At 49.6% G+C, this 23,990-nt stretch overlaps 1 protein-coding gene across 2 annotated transcripts in view; it reads left to right on the top strand.

Annotated features, from left to right (window-relative positions):
- The window catches only part of BRWD3 (bromodomain and WD repeat domain containing 3), a 1,253,402-nt gene that overhangs the window by 439,900 nt on the left and 789,512 nt on the right, over window positions 1–23,990 (top strand). For both annotated transcript variants that reach the window (XM_086918755.1, XM_086918756.1), the window contains one exon: window positions 495–638. In XM_086918755.1, coding sequence (XP_086774881.1) covers window positions 495–638 — 144 coding nt within the window. The remainder of the gene's footprint in view (window positions 1–494; window positions 639–23,990) is intronic.

Genomic DNA, 23,990 nt, shown 5'->3' with positions numbered 1-23,990 from the left:
GTGTTTGACATTTCATGTTCTCTTGTGTTCAAAGTGTCAATCTTCTGGTCAATAGAAGTAAAGGTCATTTGTATTGCAGGAGTAATGTTTTCACGTCTAGGTCGTCATTAAAGCCTAAAGGTCTATGTGGGGTGTGTGATGTTTCCATCACTGACATCCTCATTATGGGCCAAGTGTTGAATGTCAGTTTTGCCTGCATGGAGGGGCTCCCATTCCCATAGAAGTGTTTTCTTTCATGTTATACAGCAGTTGCAGCAATCAGGCAACTTTAAAGATGGCGATTTTAGGCCAACATGCCACGCTCACACCCTGCTCTGTATATGTCCCTTTCTCAGGAGATCACAAAGAATGCATGTCTGTGGTGGTAGAATATGTATGTGTGTGTGTCTCTCTCTTTCTTTCATACTTACTGACAAAGTGTTCACTATCAGTTCACCAATATTAAATTGATTATACTGTATAACCTGTCTATTTTCTTCTTTTTCTTATTCAAGATTGACAACCAAGTCTGCAGTGGACGTGCTTTAAGAAGAATACAGCGTAAACGCCCACATGCCTACCAGACACGTTCCACAATGGAACATAATCCTCAGGCCACAGGTCCAACTATGCAAGAGGAGTCTGAATTCCATTCGGAGGTTAGTTATTCATACAAAGGGTCTAGTTTCCTGAATTCTCATTTGCATGATCGATAAAGGTGATGGAGATGCCTGGTTTGCCTGCAAATGTAAATCAAGCAATGTGTTTTGTTTCCTTTTTTATAGTCCTAGTAATTTAGCTTTTATATTGTTGCACATGTAGAATTGTATTTTCTTTAGTTACATCTAAATACAAATAAATTCATATGACTTGTATTCGGTTATCCTTTATCGCCGTTGGTTGCTTGATAAAACTTGCTTCAAATAAGATTGAACTCTGAGGTGGTTAAACACCTGGCAGGTTCTCTGAACGCCAGGGTGGACAAACTCAGCCGATGGTGTCTGGTGGATCACAAATGGCGTCTTTACTCAGAGATGGTAGAAGGTCTCTTTCAGCATTGGGGAGAGCCTTGGCTAGATCTGTTTGCCACTGAATAGAACACGCATTGTCAGCAGTTCTGCACGTTGGAGTTTCCAAGGCAGCACTCGCTCAGCAACGCTTTTCATCGTGAGTGGAGCTGCGGTCTCCTGTACGTTTTTCTGCCTGTACCACTTCTGCCCAGATCCTCTGATCAGACTGCCCTTTTCGGAGGATCTTCTGTCACAGCAGCAGAGGAGTGTCCTCCTCCCTAACCGGTCCAGCCCACACCTCCTTGTGTGGAGATTGAGCGGCCACAGTTAACAGCTTTTGAGCTTCCTCCCGAAATCTGTAACGTCATCTTGGCTTCCAGGCGTCCCTCCTCTAAGACAGTATACGCCTGTTGAAGGAACAAGTTTGTGGCATGATGCACAGCAAAGGCTGTGGATCCCCTTTCTACCCTCCTTTCTGAGGTTCTTTTGTTCCTTCTTTCTTTGGGGCAGCAGGGCTCTGCTCTGGGCACTTTTAAATCCTACCGGTCAGCCGTTTCTGCTTTTCTTCAGCTACCAGATCAGCTTTCTTTGTTCAAGTCCCCTATTCTAAGGCATTATTCATCTCTTTCCTCCATCTCCTTTCATAATGCCTCAGTGGTACTTGAACCTTATCTTGACTTACCTTATGTGCCTTCCCTTTGAGCCTCTTCACAACTGTCCTCTCAGGCTTCTCACTCTGAAGACTGCCTTTCTTGTTGCCATCTGTTCGCAGAGTGAGTGAGCTTCAGGCTCTTTCTTTTAAGCCCCCTTTCTTCTCAGTCCATCCGGACAAAGTGGTGCTTCGAACAGGACCCTTGTTCCTGCCTAAAGTTGTCACTTTCTTTCACATGGGCCCGACTATTACTCTGCCCATGTTTTTTCCTTTTTAGGTCTCAGCCTGCGAAAGACTGCGCACATGCGCAGTCGAGCTGGCGAGACTTAATGAGATAGAGGAACTTTCACTAGCGAGGTTAAGCCCCACCCCACTTCTCCATTGGCTGGCGTCCTAACGGTGGCCAGCCATTGGAGAAGAGGTCCTAGTGACGTTCTTCTTTCTCTCTAAGCCCCGTCCTTTTCAGACTGGGCCTCTTGACTTATGTTTGTGGTAAAAGCTCTCTTATCTTACTGGACGGTTAATGAAACAGTGCGTCTACAAGTGTGTTGTTCACGCAGTCTGCACAGGCTAGTTGGCTCTCCTATTGGTTGGCAACCACCAAATAAGCTTTGTGATTGGTGGACCTTGTCAACCAATTAGAGAGCCTACTGGCGCGTGCAGGCAGCGTGATCAAGACAGGCTGTAGACTCGCTGTCTCATGGGCAGCAACGGCTCATAGTCCTTGTTTAAAGTGGATTTTATATCAGGAGCACAGAGCGGGAGTATTAAAAACAAGCGTATATTTTTTATTTATTATAAAAGTTGCATGTTTCAAATATTGTTTGTTTTATTTAAAAGTGTGTTGGTTCACGCTGTCTGCACCGGCTAGTTGGCTCTCCTATTGGTTGGCAACCACCAAATAGGCTTTGTGATTGGTGGACCTTGTCAACCAATTAGAGAGCCTACTGGCGCGTGCAGGCAGCATGATCAAGACAGGCTGTAGACTCGCTGTCTCATGGGGAGCAGCGGCGCATAGTCCTTGTTTAAAGTGGATTTTATATCAAGAGCACAGAGCGGGGGGACTACAAATAAACGTATATTTTTTATTTATTCTAAAAGTTGCATGCTTTGTTTTAATATTGCTTATTTTATTTACAGGGTGCTCGTGATAACCGCAAGGCCCACGCAGCCCACACTCACTTCCCCGCTGCCACTTCTCCCTCCCAACCTCGTAAAGCACAGAGCGCCCGCTCTCTGTCACCACCGCAGGCACCAGAAGGAGCCCGCCGCTCGCTCAGTGTCCGGCGCGGAAGGTTCCTGCCGCCCGCTCCCGTTATAAAAGCCTCTTTTATTATCTAAAAACAGCCCGGGCCACTTTAAGAGCTGGTGTTACTGCCAGAGGCTAGCATTAGTCGAGTTTTAAAGGCCTTAATTGCCGAAGAGGCGAAGATTTTCAGCTCCATGGGGCGCGGCGCTTGGGAACTGGGCTGATTAGGCCCTAGTAATGTAACCGCTTTGCATGAAAGGGTAATCATCAGCTCATATTTAAAAAGGAGGCTCATCCTAAACACAGCAGAGAGACAAACGCAGAGATGGGTCTCTACGAGTTTACTGAACTGCTGCTGAAAACACGCCCAGGGATAATCTCCAAGCAGGACCAGGCTTGACAGCAATTGCTATCCAAATATTCTGTGGAGGAGGTTAACTTTTCAAAAAATGTGCGAGTTCATTTTGTCCGAGTTCAAAATGATGGGCAATGCATTTCATGTATCTGTATTTCCTTCGCTGCTCATAGTTTGCGGCCTGAGATCAGTGCCTGCTCCGGGACAACTTGGACACCCCCACTCCACTCCCTGGGGGCCAAGGCCGAAGGATTTCAGGGGTGCATTTCACTGGGACAGCAGTTCATTGTTCATTGTTCATTGTTGTTCTTTCGCCTCATGCACAGCTAAACCGGCCTGTCCTTATTTTACGGGGAGTGGGTAAGCTTTCCCCTCTAGGAGCACAGAAGTTCAGTGGTAGAACACTTCTGAGCTCGATTGGCTGCTGCTAAAAAGGCAAAGAAAGCTCACACTGCCGCAGGAAGAGGGGCATTTTGCATTTCTAGTGCTTTTATTGATTAGCTTCATTAATCTCCCCTGCCCGCGACTTTTTGTTTGTGCTGTTTTGTCCAGCATCTTCTTGAGGTTTCGATAGAGGTACCCATCTTCCTGCTGCTCTGCCTAAGCAGAACCTTCTCGGTTAGGAAATGTCACTTACAGACATCTATTCCCACGATCGTCTCGCTAGACATTTTTAAACTGCCTTCAATTTAGAGCGTTTCTCCCATTGAAACTTTCAGATGGATAGCGGCAGGTACAACATGGAAGGAAGATTTGAGGTAGTGATTGGTTTTCACGAGCCGTACCTCTCTGGACTAGAGTACCTCCACTGTACCATTGGTTGGATCTACAAGTGAGACTGGGACGAGTACCTTTCGGAGAAAGGGGATTGTGACGTTGGCTTGTATTGTCACAAGTTGCACCGCATATCATTGACAAACTGGGAGAGTGTAAACTGCATCGTTGTATTGGGGTGGCCAATGTGGGCATGGGCTGTAACAGTGCCTTGTGTCATCAGTTGTGAGGAAATGTTACAGTTTTCATATATTTTATATTATGTGCATATATTTAACAATAAGGAGAAGTCTGCATTAGTGTTTTATGACGTACCTCCGAAAGGATAGCTCAGTTGGGTCAAAATAATGTCTCTTTGGGCAATTCTACCACGTATTGCATTAGCCAGCAGCTATGTACTGTATCCGTTCTTTCTTACCTAATTTTGTCTTGTAGTGTTGATAGTTTGGAGCTGAGCGTAAGGTGGTGTAGAAAAGTGGGACACTAAACGTATGTAAAAACAAGCAGGTGCTTTATTTGACCTCGTCCACCTTCTTATCTTCAGCAAATGCCACTGCTTAAGCCCTCCGTTACAATGGAATTATAAGGTTCTAGAAGGCTTCATGTAAAGACTGAGAAACCCGAGGGGCAAGACACAACACCATGCTTTCTGCGAAGTATCCCTGGCAGACCCTCCAGGCTATTGCGACATGGACTAGGAAATTTTTCGGCACAATATATGAAATTGTGCAGCACAGTATTGAGTTGTTAGCGGCAACTGTGCACCACTTTATTTAATTACCGTACAATAGTTTTGCATAGCCTTGTTTTGGATTTTAAGTTTAAGCTATGGGTCATGTTAGTAGAAGATAAACATTCCCCAATCAAACATTAGGCCTGTGGGAATATGCTTTCCACATATTTATATATTTACACATACATGCACATCTATTCCTTCAGCATCCATTCCAGTATTGAACGTGCGCACCCTCATTTGCCATACGGTTTTACTATGTGTTACCACACATCTTGAATGTGGTCATACACATTACAAGCACTTTGCAATAGTTAATCGTACGCAGTGAGAGCACAATGCATGCACTTTGTAATTGTTCTTTTAAAGCCTCATTGTGGCTGTGAGCACGGTTTGCAAAACAAGATTGGATTCTAAGGATAATCTGATCACTTTTTGTTTCTCAAGTAAGCCTTATATTTGTAGATACAAATAATGTTTCCAATCAGAAGATATGATACACTTTAACTCTCCTTCCTTCTCCCTATTATGATATATAGATATATATATATATATCAAACAAAAGTCTGCCCTGAGGCGAGGACAAGCCTTCAGAAGGGTGGCTAGAACGCCATGAATTAATAAAACCAGTAGACTCGGTTCAGATTGGTTTATTTCTCCATTCCTGACGCGTTTCGAAGCCAGGGCGGCTTCTTCTTCAGAGGAAAAGTCACTGCTTCACGGAGACACCGCCCCAAGCACGTAAATGCACGCACCAATTCAATTGATCCCAGGTGGGTTTTGTATATTTGCATGCTGGTACTTGTAGTCAATGATAAAGGGCGCCAGTATTATCCAAGTGGATTCCGTGTGTGAAGTGACCCTTAACATTAATAAAATACCCAAATATATATATATGTATATATATATAATATATATATATATATATATATATATATATATATATATATTGATCAACAAAAGTCCGCCAGTCTCCCAGCCCCACACGGCGGCGGGCTCGAGTGAGGAGGCGACCCCCGTACTATTTCACAAAACGACTTTACTTTCAAAGAAGTTGACTCGAGCCCAGATCCTTTTTGCATGAAGTTTTATTTCAACACAGAATGTCAAGTAACACCGACGCGTTTCGGTGCAGCCGCACCTTGGTCACGGGTAACAGTGTTTTCTCCCATCACAGTTTTAAAGTAAAGTTACATATAAACAACATAAACGTAGGACTACTCGTCCTCACACCAGTGTTTGTTATACCACAGTTTGGCGGCCATATTTGAATGTGTTTCTGACCACAGGCGTAATATACCTCGTATATGCACAAAAACTTTTAAGGACAAAAAATCATAAACTGAGTATTGTAACTGTTTACAATTAGTAGAATTGTTACATTTGGGTGCCCAAAAGCGTTCAGTTCTGGTTAACCAAGTCTCTAGTTCTCAAGTTTAGCCCGAGTGGGCAAGTGTACCTTGCTCTGATACTTATCGTACTACAATTCCACCCCAGTGGGCATTCATTCGATACGCTAAATGTAGCCCCAGTGGGCATAAATGCCTCATTATACTTCCATTAAAGTGTCCTTAAACTCAAAAAGTTTTTCTTAAGTAAACAAGATTCATTTTCACAGGAAAATGAATCTTGTTTACTTAAGAAAATTGTAGTACAATAAGGTCACCGTGTCGTGACCGAAACGCGTCATGCTGGCAATTGCGAGAAAATAAACCACCTTTGAAGTTAATATTCTGCGCTGTGGAGTGGTCTGTACCTGTGGGTTCCATTGATTGTTCACGGAAATCTTTTCCTTTGGCAGAAAACGTAGCAGGACTGTGAAGCGTATATATATATATATATATATATATATATATATATATATATATATATATATATATATATTCTACTGCTCCAACAACACCAGCCTGCCGCACTTTCAAATGGTTGCCGAAACGCGTCTTTGATGTGCTGAGGCTTTTTGAATAAATCCTTTCTGAAAAACCACCCCTGTGAGTGCTGCCAATCTGTAACAGGCGGAGTCCTGGAGGATGTTTGGAGCTGTATATATATATATATATATATATATATATATATATATATATATATATATATATATACACACACACACACACCAGGCAGCAACTATGGAGGACAGTATATATATATATATTTATATATTTTTTTGTTATGTTACTAGATTTATAAAGTGCATGGCTTCCCCAGCACTAAACCCAGACATAACCTTGCAGGCTGGAAAAAGAAAACAAGAGGCAGGGACTAGACCTGGCAGAGGTGGGTGGGGGATGTGTGTGTGTGTGTGTTTCACCACAATTTGCTTCGTTAGCAGCCCCAGGCCTTAACAGGGCGGCCAGAGTCTCGGGAACTAAGCTTCCTGCAAATAAAAGCACACACTTTCTCCTTTGTCTGTCCTTGACAAGAAGTACACCGGCTCAGGCTGTGTAATAAACTGGTTGTATTCCATCAAGACATGCAGGCAAGACGCTCGCATTCCTTACGCGTTTCAGCTCAAAAAATCCATGGTCATGGGAAAAGTCTCTCTGTATTAAAAAATGCCCACGTGTTTTTTAAAGGCAGGCGCGTTTCTTTTTTTATTGTGTCGCAGGCTAATTTGTAGCGCCTTACTACACTTACTCCCATTCTCCCCTAGCTCGCTTCCTCCCTTCCTTGGCCCTGCCCTTCCACTCTACGTTGTGTGCTTGTGCTATTCACAGCCAGGCGTCGCTATCCACAAACGCTCTGTGGGTTTCAAGCCCCTGCCAACGAATAAATTACTTTATATAGTGCTCGTTCTGTTACTGCACAAGCACCCACTATAAGCCTAGCCACAGTGCTAACATGATAATCTTCTATCACAACATTACCTCTCTGGGTAGTGTCTGACTATTTTTTAGGTCTCGCGTGGCGTACTGCGCACATGCGCAGTCGAGCTTGCAAGATTTTATGTCTCTTAGTGAACTTCACTAGGAGGGTTAAGCCCCGCCCCTCTTCTCCATTGGCTGGCCTCCTAAACGGCGGCCAACCATTGGAGAAGAGGTCCTAGTGACGTTCTTCTTTTTTTTTTTTTAAACATTTTTGAAAACCTTTATTTGAGAAAATGGATGCGTACAAATACGGGCCTACAACCCGGAGGCCGGCCACGGAACAAAACTGAAAAGCACCATTGTCAATTAAAGGCACGGAGTGGTTAGACGATATTACCTAAAGCTGTAAATCAATGATATTAACTAGCTGAAACCACTCGACTTAGGATCAATGGAGGTTAATTTTATATATTAAAGAATAAAGGATCAGTTGCATAGATAGCAACCTGGTGTACGTGGCGGGGAACAAACCACCTGTTTCATTGCAGAACAACCAAAAAGCAATAAGCAGAAAGATCCATAGCATACAAAACATAGGTTCGCTTATAGTTCCTCAATGGTAGTATCCTCGCCCGACAACATGTACCCAGAGACAAACTGAACAGCGTTTCCGCAGTAATAAAAACCATCAGGGAAACAGATAAGTTGCAATCATTATACATCCTAACCCAAGAAGTAAGAAAACAAGAGTACTAAAAAGAAAAGGAAGTAGGGGTACTCCCCGTTACTGTGCCCGCCCCATGGTGGTAATGACGATCAATAATACAAATAGCAAACGAGCACGGGGGCGAATCGATTAATTCAGGAGCAACAAAGCCATAGGTGCCACATTACATATAATGCCTATTCCTCCCCTCACAGTAACTCACCCCACGGGGCTACGCACAGTCGTGGAGACCCAAGAAAAGGACACAAAAGAGCCATAGAAACAAACAACTACCTAATAGACCCTAATCCACCCGTCTCACCCTGCACCCCTGCAGAAGGCTACGGCCTACCCCCCCCAGCAGCGTGCCTGTCGCTTTAATTATGAACCCGAAATATAGAGAAAGACAATATAGAGAAAGGGAAAAAAAAAGAGAGAAAAAAGAAAAGCCTGGGCAGAGGAACCATTCAGCAAATGGCACGGCCCCCGCCCCCCGCCCACACCCGCCATGAACGTGGCCCAAAACGAAATTGGCAAGTGTTCAGTAATACGTAAATACGAAGGAATCAACAAAGTATCACAATGTAGAGTAGTCCATAACTCCATTCACCGATTTAGTAGCCATCCGAAGTAAGAACCGGGTTCATCCTAGTCCTTTCTTATCCAACGTCGCAATGTGCGTCGATCCAGTGGGCATAGGACATGGCGATGAAAAAAGGCCGTGGAAAAGTTGCTGGACTATCAATGAAAGCAGCCAATGGAACCCCCTCCTCCGAGGGCAATGCAGAAACTGTCCACGGCAGCCGTGTATTCCAGTGTCAATGAACCCCAGCGGTTCCACCCGATCACGTATCGGATCGTCGCTACCCCAACCAGAAAGCGGGGAGCAATCAACGACCTCACCGGGCCCATCCCCGTCCTCAAGAGCTGACTCGGGAGCAATGGCGGCCATTACATCGCCTCGCACACAGGAGTCCCGGACCATGGTCGTCCTCCAGTTCTTCAAAGCTTGCAGGACGTCGCCAATCGTGGGTTCAGGCTCACCAGTGCAGGCCCAAGCGGAGCACAAGGGCAAGAAATCGGAATCCCGGGACCCTGTATAGGACACGGCAACAGCCGCCATTTTGCGACGATCGCGCCGTCTCCTCATAATCATCTCCAGGGGTGAGCACAACAGCGGAGCCCCGGCGGGATCCCCCTCGAGCGCACAAACAGCAACTACAGCGCTAAAATGATGACTACAAAAGATGGGGACCCGCCGGCGACACCGCTCCGCCAGGATCTCTCTCCGCTACCGAGCGAAGGAGCCCGGTACGGCCGGTCGACAACAAAGGGGGGAGCCACCAAACTCGGCGTCCCCAACCCACAACTTGCCGCACACCACTTCTGGAGCACCGGACGGTAGTCCCAGGCACGTTCATTTGCCTCCGGGCTCTTCGCACATCGGCATCTTCCAGCCGGCCCCAAACCTCCACCCGAGGCCGCCGCCGACACCGCCTCGCCGGCAACACGCTAAGGGCGAGGCCTCGGTCTCAACCCCGGCCCCGGGGAGGCCGCACTTTCCGGGAGGACGCCGCTGTGGATCCACCGAGCACCGGACCCACCAGGATGGATGGTAAGCGACTTCCCCGACTTCTGGCGTAAAAGGTTTCTTATCTTCTTTATGGGTCCAGATTACCCCATAAAGAAGACAAGGAACCTTTTACCCCAGCAGGAAATCGGGGAAGTCAATCTGAAAAGGACAGGGCTTCGAGACAAAAGGCTGTGCAGAGCCCTTGTTTTTTTTTTTTTCCCCGCTGAAGCTGCGATCAGGAAGTGGTGCCAGTCGATGTGGTTTCTTTGCTTCCCCAGCCTGTCCGGTTTCTGTCAGGAGTGCAGTGACAGCACTTGAAATGTCCACAGTCGTTCGTAGAGGCCGGCTGCGCAGCTTGCACCAGCAGGATTTTTTAGCTTTTTTCTTTTCCCCACTTTTTTTTGGGTCTTGCTGAAGCAATGCGTAAGCAATGTTCGGCGAGATTCTAGTAAGGGATCCGAAAAGTCTACCCAAGGTACGGATTAGACACAGTTCATGTGAGACAGGCGCGTGCACAACGCCAGCCACATCACACACCACCATTTGTCTGTGCCTCGGCATCAGACTTCAAAGGCTAACGCTTCTCCCCCTGCTTCAGACTTTAAAGTTATGCGCTCCCCCGCCCCTGCAATGCCGAGAGCTTGTTTATAGAGAGCGGCTCAGTTTTTCAAATCCACCCCTCTAGTTTTATTTCTTACACATTAAATTTCGAGCCCGATTTTTCCACATTTTGCTTTCTTTTATTTTGTTTTATCTTAGGAGATCGTGGTAACACTTTTGCTTAGGGGTTTTAAGTGAGTGCAGTCTTGTGGGGTTGCCTAGAGAAAGCACACACTTTTCTTTCCTTAACCATTGCCCATTTTTCGCAGAGCAGTCCTGCTTTGCTCAATTAACCTGCAAGCATTTTGTAGGCAATTGCATTAATTGTGAGTATTCTGCATCCATGCTCTAGAGCTTGTGAGCATTTAGTATGGAATGCTTATCTTGCTTAGCTTTTCCTCTTAAGTGACTCCATCCAAATAACACTTGGGTAAAAAAAATTCAAAAGTTTGCAAAAGTGCAGATTTTCAGATGAAAACTATCCTTGTAAAAATAACAGGAAGGGCTTGTAGTTCTTTGCAAGGACTGTGGTTACTTCACAGGACAGAAACACATGGCCTTGCACACCACTACTTGTGATCCTGTGTCTAGTACCTGGGATACAGAAGCACTAATGGTCATTTGATACCATAACACTTAGCAATGTCCGTAGAGTCAAGTCAATGGAATCAACCCAATCCATTCACACAACTTTCATTCTCATCACTCAAGACATTTGTATCATTAAATTTTCTTGGAAAAAACCCAATAGCATCTTCTCACAATAATTTCCTTATAATACACACCATCACACACCCTCACTCACCCTCACCCTCACAACCCTCTCACCCTCACTCACCCCCACCCTCATACACTCTCACACCTCCTCACCCCCACTCCCCCCCACATCACCTCACCCTCACATCCCCTCACCTTCCCTCACACCCTCACCCCCCCTCACCCTCACTCACCCTCCCACCCAACCTCACCCACCCTCTCACCCTCACACACCCTCTCAACCTCACGCACCCTCTCACCCACCCTCACCAACCCTCACCCTCACACCCCCTCACCCTCACACACCCTCACACCCTCACCCACCCCTCGCCCCCACACCACCTCACAACCCCTCACCCACACCCTCACACCCCCTCACACACCCTCACCCTCACACACCATCACCCTCACTCACCCTCACACACCCTCTCATCCTCATACACCCTCATGCACCCTCTCACCCTCATGCACACTCTCACCCTCACACTCTCACCCTCACACTCTCTCACCCTCACACCCCCTCACACCCCCTCGTCCTCACGCCCCCTCATCCTCACACCTCTCTCACCATCACCCCCTCACGCTCACACACCCTCACCCCATCATCTTCACCCTATCACCCTCACACACCCAGTGGAGAAGTGTGGCTCACTGGTTAGAGGAGGCAGACCTGGAAGCAGAGGTCAGCCGGGGACCAGGGTTCAATTCTCGGCTCGGCGGGATCTTGAGTCCTAAAAAATGTCCATGGACTCGACAATTCTCGCTCCGGTGCCTACTTGATTCACGGGTTCACACTCTGCGACTCAGGGCAATAGCTTGCTTAATCTCCACAACGGCCCCTCGTGGCGGGAACATCACTCGTTCGCCATCACAACATCACTCAGCGCCACCACAGCATCAATCTGTGCAACCATTCAACAACAACTGGTTCAAATATGTTCTCTCAATGTTTCAAACTTTATTAAAAAGATGTTAATATTTCACTTCTGTTCTTGGATTTTCGTCACAAAAAAATACACTGAACATAATCTTCACAAAAGTTATTTACAAAAGTTTAAGCTATTGCCATTATAAATTGCAATAACTTTTAGTTAAGTATTAATTAATAAAAAAAATGAACAGCCATTGTTATTTGTAATATCAATAAATGTAAGTCACGTAAATACAACACATATTGCATTACAAATGCTATAGGTGTCACATTTGCGAAAGTTATAACTATTGGCATTGTTAATGACAAAGCTATTAGTTTTGCTATTATCAAAAACAAAACATAAATAACACAATTTGTCATTTATAATACCAATAGCTCAAACTTTCCTAATGCTAGATCTATTGCATTGCAAATGCTTGTCTTTTCATTTGGACTCTGGCAGTTTGGCTTGAACGTGGCCCAAAGGTTAGGGCGTGGTGTCGCCGGGTGGGGGGCAGACAGCCAGGCAGGAGTCTCGGCAATTACAGGCACACGCCGGCAGCGTACCACCCACCTCCCTGGTCCCCTCCTGTGGAGCCTGTTTACTGAGTAGGACAGGCCAACGATAGAGCATCGCCAACCGGCTTGCTGAGGAGACGGCACCATCCGGCAGCGATCTAGGATCCTAGATGTATGCACGTCAACATGCACACTGCAGAGGCTGGTAGACGACCTGGCGGGCACAAGACACGGGGCAGTGATCAGTTTGAACCTTCACTGACAGCACACACCCCCGTACTGCCTGATGCCTCAGTCCATCCAGCATGAACCTTCTCTAAGCCCCCTCCCTGCATGAACCTTCTCTAAGTCCCCTCCCTTTTTCCTTTACGTCCTGTGTCTGTCTGGAACCCGTGCCTAGAGTAAATGTAAATGTACAGCAATTTATATAGCGCAAATCACCGAGCAGTTTCTAAGCGCTTGCTTAGGGAACCCGTCCTGGTATTCCCCTGTGAGATAACCCCGGCAGGGAATCCGCAAGGTGAAAGCCAGGCATTCCGCCACGAGGGGCCGTTGTGGAGATTAAGCAAGCTATTGCCCAGAGTCGCAGAGTGTGAACCCGTGAATCGAGTAGGCACCGGAGCGAGAATTGTCGAATCCATGGACATTTTTCGGACTCAAGACCCCGCCGAGCCGGGAATTGAACCCTGGTCCCGGGCTGACCTCTGCTTCCAGGTCTGCCTCCTCTAACCAGTGAGCCACACTACCCTCTGCTTGCTGCACAGTACATCCATCATGAGCCTTCGCCAACCTCCCCCCCTGTGCCCTTCACTCCCCTGTGTTTGTCTGGAACCCGTGCCCAGGGTACCCTCTGCTGCCACAGTCCATCCATCATGAACCTTCGCCACCCCCGTGCCCTTCACTCCCCTGTGTTTGTCTGGAACCCGTGCCCAGGGCACCCTCTGCTGCCACAGTCCATCCATCATGAACCTTCTCCAAGCTCCCTGTTTCCTTTACGCCCCCTCGTGTCTATCAGGAACCCGTGTCCAGGGTCCCATCTGCTGCCACAATCCATCCATTCATAAATCTTGTGTCCTTGGCTCTCACTGAGCCAGCGTGGAACCTTTGCCCAGGGTAGCTTGTGCCTTCCTCCCCCGTTTCTGGGTGCCCATGCACCCCCTTGTACCCTCTGCTCCCTTGAGTCTAGCGCCAGCCCTCGCCAGGCAGGCGTCTGCGGATCATACGCCCTCGGGGCGCGCAGAGTGCCGGTGACACATTCTTTGCGCCTGCTCCATCCTGCGGTTTGCGGCACCCCGGGCCCTCTCCACGCTCGGAGGCTTAGGTCGGATGGGGGTGGGACACCTGCCCTGATGTCAACACCTGTAGGTGCGGCCCTGGAGGAATGCACCGCTCTCAGGCAGCCCTGGCCCACAGGAGGGGGTGGGAGGGCACCGGAGGCCAGGGCTGCCATGGCCCCACCCGCTCGTGGTGTGTGCAGAACTCCATGTTTGCCCACGTGTACCCACAGCCCGGCGGCACGATGGGCCGCACGCAAGGCTCTTCCTGCTGGGGTATGAGCGGCTTCTGCTGCCCTCTCTACTCTGAAATAACGCAGCGGGACCACCGCCTTTGGTGAGGCTGATATCGGGGGTCTGGCAATTTACACAGAGGTGTGGGGCTGTGTCACAGGCGCACGACCCACCGAGCCACCCTGCCGCAGGCGCACGACCCACCGAGCCACCCTGCCGCAGGCGCACGACCCACTGAGCCCCACTGCCGCAGGCCAGTTTCCCTCAAAAGTCTGGTACACATGTTGAGCCACGCGCCCCAGGTGCCACCTTTGCTGGTATTACCCATAGCGCCGCGTTTCCTCGAGCGCCTCTTTTTGAGAGTTTAAGCTGCTTCCGTAGCTGTGCGTGGCGGAGAACACACAAACAACATTGTCTTTTAATGCAGACATTGTGGGTAACCTGCAGTTCAAAGGGAGAAGGTGACTGGTGTTCAGTGTCTCCTGCAGAGGTTTGTATGTGAGGGGACGCTAGGAAACTCACCCGGAGCAACAGCACCAGCCCGGGAGCCATGAGGGAAACGGCCGGTGCTTCTTTCTTTTTTTCCGCACCGTGAGGGAAACGGCCAGCGAGATTACCACTCCCAGCAGCCCCAGGGTTACAAGGCGCACCTGTGACGCCTGCGCCCGGAGGCGCTAGAAAATCGGCGAGCGCCCCCCACAGCGCGGGACGCTAGGAAACTCACCCGCAGCAACAGCACCAGCCCGGTAGCCGTGAGGGAAACGGCTGGGTGCTTCTTTCTTCATTTCCGCGCCGTGAGGGAAACGGTCAGCGAGACTACCACTCCCAGCAGCCCGGGGTTACAAGGCGCACCTCTGACGCCTATGCCTGCACCCGGAGGTGCTAGAAAATCGGCGAGTGACCCCCGCAGCGCGGGACGCGTGCGGGTGGCACCCGGGTGAAGCCCGGGCCAAGGGCGGGCCCGTCCTAGCCCGTCATCGCCAGGAAGAGGTAGGGCAGGGCCCCCTCTCTAACAACTAGGACCGGACCGGATTTTGGGACCAGGGGAAAGGCCTGACTATTTTGTGCCTACCCTGACTTGTGAGTAAGTTTGAGGCTCAGAACCTTTCACTTGACTAATTCTAGACCCTGGTAATTACAACTCCTACTCGAAATTTGCACTTTAATGACATTTATGCTGCTAATACCCTTGGATCGATTACCCTTTTGTCAAAAGTATTTTTATTGATCGTTTAGTAAAAAACAGTAGAAATAAACATGCGACAATTCCGCACTTCATCCCACACAGGGGGTAGCCAGAGCAAGCGCCCGAAGGCGACACGGCAGATTGGGGAAGGGTCATCGTTTTCAAGCAGCTTACACATGGCATAGAGTCCTAGGAAGCTCCCAGTCATCATTCAGTAAGCAATGGAAGAAGAAGTCGCTGAAAAGTCACAGTTGTACAGAGAAATAACAACGTGGTCAAATGGCTAGACCTCCCAGTAAGTTGGTCACAAATAGCAGGCAGTAGAGCTAAGAGGCCCTGCTGTAGGCATGTGACTCAGCATGCAATACTGTAATGGAGCATTAAGAGGGACGTCATAACGCACAAAGAAAACAAGCAACCCCCCTCCCTACTCCCCCCTCCCCAGTGGTGGTAGCAATAAGCACAGGACAAGAAACCTGATGTGTAACGCAGGGATTCAGAGTTGAAACAGGTGGAGAGCGCGGATGCTAGGTGGACAGACTGCGGATGGCAGGCCCTTGCAGAGGAATGCTACCAGCGGGCCCCAGCGAAATTCAAAATTCTTAAAATCATCTAAAAAGATATCCGCCATCCTTTCCATACTAAGCAACCTCCAAAGCCTCGAGTGCCAGAGAGAGGTGGCCGGAGCCTCCTTTTTCTTCCACGCTGCAGCCAGAGTAATTTTGGCCGCGCCAATACTGAGCCACATGATCCTCTTGTCCGCCCTGGTCTGGTGTTCGAGATTAGGATCACGGAGACCCCAGAGAGTGGAGGCCATCGAGGTAGGAATAGGGTATCCCAGCATATCCTTAATTTAGGCTAGAATTTCCTCCCAGAACGGCCGGATAACGTGGCAGTCCCACCAAATGTGCTGGAAGTCCCCTAAGAACCCACATCCCCTCCAACATCTATCGGAGTTGCCCGGGAAAATCAGTTTTAGCTTGGCGGGGTGTAGGTACCAGTCCATCATGGTTTTCATATGTGCCTCCCTAAACGCCACTGAGTGATTAAACTTGGCAATATCGGACCATAGATGAGTCCACTCGGCGTCTGAGATGTCTTGTTGGAGGATCCCTTCCAACATATTCATATACCGGGGCCTAGGGAAAACTATAGTGGTAAGGACGAACCCATAGATGAAAGTAATTGCCCCTTTCATGGAAAAAGTGTTGGTCAAGAAGGCCTCGAACTTCGTGAGGGGTCGAGTTGCCACCTCCCTTACCTGGGGGGAGAGCGCCCAGTGTAATAGTTGAGCGTGATGGTATCGCTCACTCTCCAGCACCCCGTAATCCCTCCTGCAGTTTTCAAAGGTGAGCGGGGCATAATTGTGAAATAGGTGTGTGAGCGCTAGGCAACCTCCGTCCTTCCAAGCCCTGAAGGGGCCCTCGAGTGACGCCGGAGGGAAGGCGGGATTGAAGTGTATGGGCGTGAAGGGGGAGGGGAAGGTGGTCCATCTGTCGTCTTTAGAGACCGGGTCCCAAACCTTCAAGGTAGTGCTAGTGGGGGTGTTGAGATATGCATTCTTGGGTCTATCGCACTTGGGCTGCCACACCAAGTCCCAAATCGTTCTCCCAGCAACGCTCCTATCCATATGTAGCCAGTGCTTTTCTGATTCTTGTTGTGACCACTCAACTAATATGCGGAGTTGCGCCGCTTTATAATACAATTGAATGTCAGGCAGCCCCACGCCTCCTTCCTTGGTTTGCGTAGGACGGTGAAGAAAAAGTGTGCCCGGCCTCCCTGCCAGATGAAACGCAGCATCATGGACCTCACACGCTGAAAGAATTCTCCGTCGAGATCTATAGGAAGGGCCTGAAACAGGTATAAGAGCTTGGGAAGGAGGGTCATTTTAATCACGTGGATCCTCCCAAGCCAGGAGATGAACAAGGGTTTCCATCGGGCCAAATCGGACTGGATCCTAGCAAGGAGTGGGGGGAAGTTAGCGGAGTACAGTTTCCCCAGCGTGGGGGTCAGGTGGATCCCCAAGCATTGAATGGAGGAATCCGTCCACGGCAAAGGAGTGAGCGACTTAAGGTGGGGAAGTTCCGACTGGGGGATCGTAAGGTTGAGGACATACGATTTGTCGTAGTTAACTTTGAACCCCGCCACTGCTTCATAGCGCGCCAGAGTGGCCTGCACATAGGGCAGAGAGTTTGCCGGATCAGAGAGGGAGAGGAGGACATCATCTGCAAAGAGAGTCATCTTGTGGGACTCCCCAGTGAAGGGTAGTCCACGGATGTCAGGGTTGGCTCTCACCGCTATTGCCAGAGGTTCAATGCTAAGGGCAAAAAGCAGCGGCAACAGGGGACATACCTGCCTAGTGCCCCTGGAATGCTCAAAAAAGGGAGAGAACTGACTGTTCACTGCCAGTCGTGATCGGGGGGGGAGAGGTAGTTCGCCTGTATCATTGTTTTAAATTTGGAGGAGAAGCCCAAGGCGCCCAGGGTACGGATCAGGAACCCCCAGTCCACCCCTTTGAACGTCTTCTCGGCATCTAGGCCCACCAGAACCGCTGGAATTTTAAACTTATTGGCTTTCTCAATTAGGTGTACCACCCGCCTTGTATTATCATGGGTCTGGCGCCCTTTGATAAACCCTGACTGATCCGGATCTATGAGGGTCGGCATAAGGTCATTGAGCCGCTGGGCGATGATGGAGGAGTAGAGCTTCGCATCTAAATTCAGGAGAGCAATCGGCCTATAGGAAGCACATTTACCAGGGTTTTTACCGGGTTTGGGAATGATGGATATAAGTGCTTCTGCCCTTGTGCGGGAGGTTTCGCCCTCTTCCGCCATGACGTTAAATAGTTGGACTAGATGAGGGCATTATTCAGAAGCGAAAATTTTATAGAAGATGGCCATATACCCATCCGCCTCCGGAGCCTTGTGGGGTTTTAAAGCTTTAATGGCAGCTAGCACGTCTTCCCTGGAGAAGGGGGCAAAGAGTGCCTCATCCCATTCCGCTGAGACTTGGGGCAGTATTAGTCCTCGTAGGTATTCGGCTTGGGCGGTAGCCTCTAGGTGATCCCCTGTATAAAGGGTCTTGTAGAAGGCCCCAAACAGCTCCACCTTTTTCTCGTCTTGATGCGTCACTCCTCCCTGCATATCTTGAATTCCCCCTATGTACTCTCATTCCCCTTTGTCCCGTAGCTGCCTGGGAAGGTGTCTCCCCACCTTATTGCCCTGAGAGTAAGAGAGGCGCCGCAGTTTTAGCAAGGTATATTTGGCCCTAATATTATAGTGGGCGCGGAGTTTACCTCTGACGGCCGTTAGCTGCCTTAGTCCCAACCTGGGGGGGTTCTCCTTGTGTGCCTTTTCTAAGGAGGAGAGCTCCTCCTCTAGTTGCTCCCGCTCCCGACCGCGCTGCCGATTAAGAGCAGCGTTCAGTGCTATGCAATGCCCACGAAGGTACGCCTTGAAGGCATCCCATGTGGTGAAGACCGAGGTGTCCCCTGGATCATTGATGGCGAAAAACTTGTTGATAAGTCCTAGTAACGAGGTACATGAGGGTTTGTCCCGAACCAGGAAAGCTGGGAAATACCACCTGAAACTATCCTTACTCTTCACACCCCACTGGAGCCCTACTGCAAGCAGGCTGTGGTCAGAAACAGATAGTGGGAAGATCTTGGCCTCCCGTAGGTCCCCACGAAGTGACTGGCTCAGGAAGAAATGGTCAATTCGGGAATAGGAGCGGTGGACGTGGGAGAAGAAAGTGAAATCTCTGGACTGGGGTTATAGGAAGCGCCAAGCATCAAAAAGGCCCAAGTCAGAAATCTGTTGCTGTGTGTCGGGGGAAAACGTGCCCATGTCTGACCTCTGTGAGTGCGTGCTATCTAGGTCTTTCTGCCACACCATATTAAAGTCCCCCATAGCAATCAGCGGCCCTTCCACAAAATCAACTACGGCCCTCAGCAGGAGATGTAGAAAGGGATTTTGCCCAGTGTTAGGTGCATACAGTACAAGAAATGTGCAGTCTACCCCGCAGGAGGCCCTTAAACATGATCCAGCGACCCTCCCTATCACTCTGTACTCCCACAGGTTGGAATTGTAGGGTCGAGCGAAACATAAGGGCTACCCCCCTCTGTTTTGTGGCGGCGGAGGATCTATAGATTAAGGGGAACATTTTGTGCCTAAGGCGTGAGTCCTCCGTTTTAGCCACCGAGCTCCTCTCCCCCACCCCCCCCGCCGACTCATCCCGCTTGCAAATACCACTGAAGCCGAACTATAAGCCTGCCCCCGCTACGACCACTACCCACCCTAACCCGCCCCTCCCACCCCCCAAACACCCCTAGAGGAAAAACACAGTGCTCAGAACAAAGAAGAAAAAGTCTTAAGGACAGGGGGACATGGCACCAGTCACTTTTCTTCCAGTTCGTGTCGTTGGGCACCCTCACGAACATGGAGAGAAAGCACGAGTGTTACTTCAGAGTGGTGGACCCCTCCGGCGCCTGCAGATGGCTCTCTCTATTTCATGAGGCCGCCTCACCGTGGTCCGTTGTTGCGTCAGTGACCTGGGCCACGGAGGCGACCGCTGCACCCCGCTCTTGCATCCGTCCGGCCCCCCCACCTGCATTTGCTTGCCCACTCTCTGCCAATCTGCGGAGCGCCGTCGTCGCCTGCCAGTTGAGCCGCTGTTCCTGGACACCGGGTCCTGGCGTTCCAATCCCAGAAGATCCATCGCTACCTCCAAGGAACACATCTGAACCAACTTATTCTGCCAACGGAAGATGAGACGAAAGGGGTGCCCCTAAGAATTGGGCACTTTTTGCTCCTGGAGGTATGTGGTTACGGGCTTAAAGTCCCTGCGCTTTTGTAGTGTAGAAGCCGCTAAATCCTGGTACAGCAGGGGGCGATGATCCCGGAATTGGAGGGGAGCCAGATCTCGTGCTTTCCTAAGGATCCTTACCTTCAGCTGGAAATCATGAACACACACCAGGATGTTGGGGGGTGGCGCTTGGGCTCCTCGTGGTAGTCCAACCCGGTGCACTCGGGCCATTCGTATGGTCTGGATATCCTCCTCCTCAAGAATGTGCTTGAATAGCGCCTCGACGTACTCCCTCAAGTCCGCCCCCTCACCTTTCCAGGGAACTGAGCGAATGCAAATATTGTTGCGACGTGACCTATTCTCCAGGTCCTCTAAATGGGCCTGCAAATCTAGGTTTTGCTCCGTCAGACGAATCACGTCTTGCTGAAGCTGGTGAATGTCCTCTGCTGTACCTACGTCGTGTTCTTCCAGCGTTGCGACCTGTTCCCCCACATCTCTCCTCACTTCGCGCAGGTCCGAAGCCAGTTGTGAGCGCAGCTCCGATATATCTTCTATAATGGCCGCGAACAGTTCAATCATAAAGGCCTTGGTCACGGGCTCTTCATTCTCACCCCTTTTTGGGGCTTTGTCGGGGATAGGCGAGACGTATTGCGCTGCTCCTTTCGGGATCCTATCCTTCCCAGGCTTGTCCTTTTTCGTCCTGTTGGACGCCATGATTGCCGGCATGCACCCCAAAGATCTTTCCCAAGGTCAGAGATTGAGCACAGGCACCCCGGTGTAGGCGGTGTCAAAGCTGTTTGCCAACCAGCCGCAGGTCCCTATGGCCTCTTCCAGCTCTCAGAGACACAGGGGGGGGGCCCTTGGTCAGCATCGTCCCCCACTGCGGGTCCAGGGCTCACCCTGTCGCGCCCAGTGTCTCCGCTGCGCTTCAACGCTGTTGTGCTGTTTGGAGCCCGCACATCAGTGCTGTCCGTCAGGGCAATATGGCAAAGTGGCAAGGATTCCGCAGACTAGAGCGCTCCCTCCAGCAATGGCCGCTCTCCGCACACGTGGGGTACTCACTCTCTCCCCGCTGGCCCGGCCACGTAGGGGGGGTGGGCAGCCACGGACAGTGCACCTCGCTGTGCCTCATCGCCCCCACTCCGCTAGGTCTTGTTGCTTGTCCGCTATAGGCCCCGCTCCAGTCCAGATGCACAGGCGAGGGCGATATCACTAGGTAGGAAGCAGATGATGTACCAGCTTCTCCCCCCTCCACCGGCCGCAAGGCTCACCCGCTCCCGTTGAGGCTCACCTCCGTGTGCAGTCTTCAGCTGGCCGGACCTAGTCTCCTTCCGACTCGAGTAGGCCACACTAGGCCGCAGATTACTCCCACGTGGGCCTCCGCTCTTGGTGACTGCGGCCCACTTCACCGGCGTCCCCAATTGGCTCCAGGATCTACTCGGGGTTCCCTTCTCTACCGTCGAGTTCGGGGCTCCGATCCCCCAGACAGCCGGAATCCAAAGCGGCGGTGCTCGGGAGTCCCGAGCACAACAGCCGGGCGGTAGGCCCTCATAGGCCCTGAATCCCCGGGCTAGATTTCTTGCGCCGCCGCACCTCTGCTCATCAGCCCCGGCTACCGTTACTGGCACTCACGGGGGTCGGGATTGCCGCCTCAATGTCGCCTGGTGCCCGCTCTGGTATCAGCGAGAGGTGAGGAGGTGGAGCGCCGGCTCCGATGGCCTCAGCAGGCGGCACCCTCTCTGTCATCTCACTCCCCGGCAAGGCCTGCACCAGCCCCCGGATCCCGCCGCGCCGCAGGCGGCCCAGCAGCCGCAAAGACTCCGGAGCCGACTGGCTCAGAAACTCCACCAATCTCGTCTCTGGAGCCGCCGGACAGAAAGCGGCAAAGATTGCGGGCGATTTGGACGGTCTAAGAGGGTGCTAGACAAGGCTTAGAGATTGTGGCACCGGAGGGACTCAAAAACCCGTCCTACTCCGCCGCCATCTTGGCCACGCCCCTCTCGATTACCCTTTTATGCTAACTTTTACATGTTAACTTTTATTGGTTACTCTCTTTTACATAGTGTGCTTGTTATTCTGTGATATAATTGAATCTCTTAGTCCTCACCACCTCACTTGAGGCAGAGCCACCTTGCTTCCTGTCTCTAGTGGGTCGCTTAGATTACTAAGCTCGCCTTAGTTAAGCTTGTACTGTATAGCACGTGCCACTTTAAACAAAGCTAACCTATATTGTACTCTAATGTTAGCGGCGAGGCAATCGTCACTTTAACTAAGGTCAACCCACCATTGCACTTTATTGATTGCTGTGAGGCACGCGTCATTTTAATCAAGGACAACATATATATTGCACCTTATTGTTAGTAGTGAGGCATGCGTCACTTCAACCAAGGTCAACCTATCATTGCACTTTATTGATAGCCACGAGGCACGCGCCGCTTTAATCAAGGTCAACCTATCATTGCACTTTATTGATAGCCACGAGGCACGCATCACTTTAATCAAGGCCAACCCATATTCCACTTTATTCATAGCAGTAAGGCCCCATTACTTGAGCTTTACCTACTTGTAACATTATGGCAAGGAGGAAGCCCGCCAAGCCGTATATCGATAAATCCTGCACTACTATTGATACATATCTGGTTAAAGCAGTAAACGTTCTCTCAGAAGAAATAGACCGTACTAAGAGATGTCTGTCTATGGGATCTAGTCAAATGGAGGGAGATCAAGGGCCCGAGGCCAGGGCTTCTACAAGCCCTTCAAGCGAGAACCTATTCGACAAATCTAACCTTCCATTGCTAGTCGAGGAGACAGTCCCTGACGACAATAGAGCGGAAGACATTAGATTATACCCGATTATCTTTGACTCCTACTTTGATTATCCCTGGAAGCCCCCGCCCCAGAAAAAGATTAGGGGATGCAGAAAGATAAACATTGAACAAGAGAATGCCAATCCCAACCCTAAGACAAAAAAAGATAAAAAGAATACTCACACAGGGAAACCAGGTCCGTCCGCTAAATTAGACCCCCCACACTACGGCCTAACTTTAGCGGACATCTCTGAGAAGGTGATAGAGCTCTAAGGCCGCTTTATGACAAGCTGGACACTTTGGCGCGAGAAATCCATAAGATTAGTGGATCTCTGGCCAATGGCAATGATAAATTTCAAAATGAGGTGATTAGAGCTCTACAGAAAGTTGATGTTGCAGGCCCCACCAACCAGATTACTATTTTAGATACCGAATATACCAATACTGCTAAGGAAGGGAACAATACTGTAGAGGTGGTAAATAAGGGAAAAGATGCCAATTTAGGTAAATCTTCTAATAATTGTTATAGATCTGTCACAACCCAGAAGGTAAGCGTAGAGACTAAGCCGGGTAATCCTATTAGATCTGATCCTGCAAAGTCCGATAGCCTAAAAGCCACAGCTTATGAGGACAGAAAAATTGTCACGTCTATAAATCTACCCCCTGAATGTAGTGCCTAAGTCGCAATATTGGTTAATGTACCCAGACTTCAACCTGGTCAGGTAGAAGACCATGGTTCACTTATGAACAAGGTAGTATTCTGGCTGACCAATAATTATGGCTATCCAATGGAAGGGGTAAGTCAGATTTTGACAACCCGTAGAGTGGGCTGGATCGGGCCCCTTAAAAATTTTCGGTCTCAAAGCTGGGCAAATAATACACTTAAAAATGCACCACCACCCTCCCACCGGGAATTTAATACTACCCTCCTCCCTCTAGGATATTTTTATAGACATTTGATGGCGATGCATGGAAATGGTAGCCAGCTTAGAAATGGACCATTGTTAGCTCCCACCCTGTTCCTTTCCTTACCTAATTTTGATATTCCAGTTGCCAACAGATA

This window comes from Lissotriton vulgaris, chromosome 4_1 (assembly GCF_964263255.1).
Source record: "Lissotriton vulgaris chromosome 4_1, aLisVul1.2, whole genome shotgun sequence".
Lineage (NCBI taxonomy): Eukaryota > Metazoa > Chordata > Amphibia > Caudata > Salamandridae > Lissotriton > Lissotriton vulgaris.
This window is presented reverse-complemented; position numbering and strand designations above follow the sequence as displayed.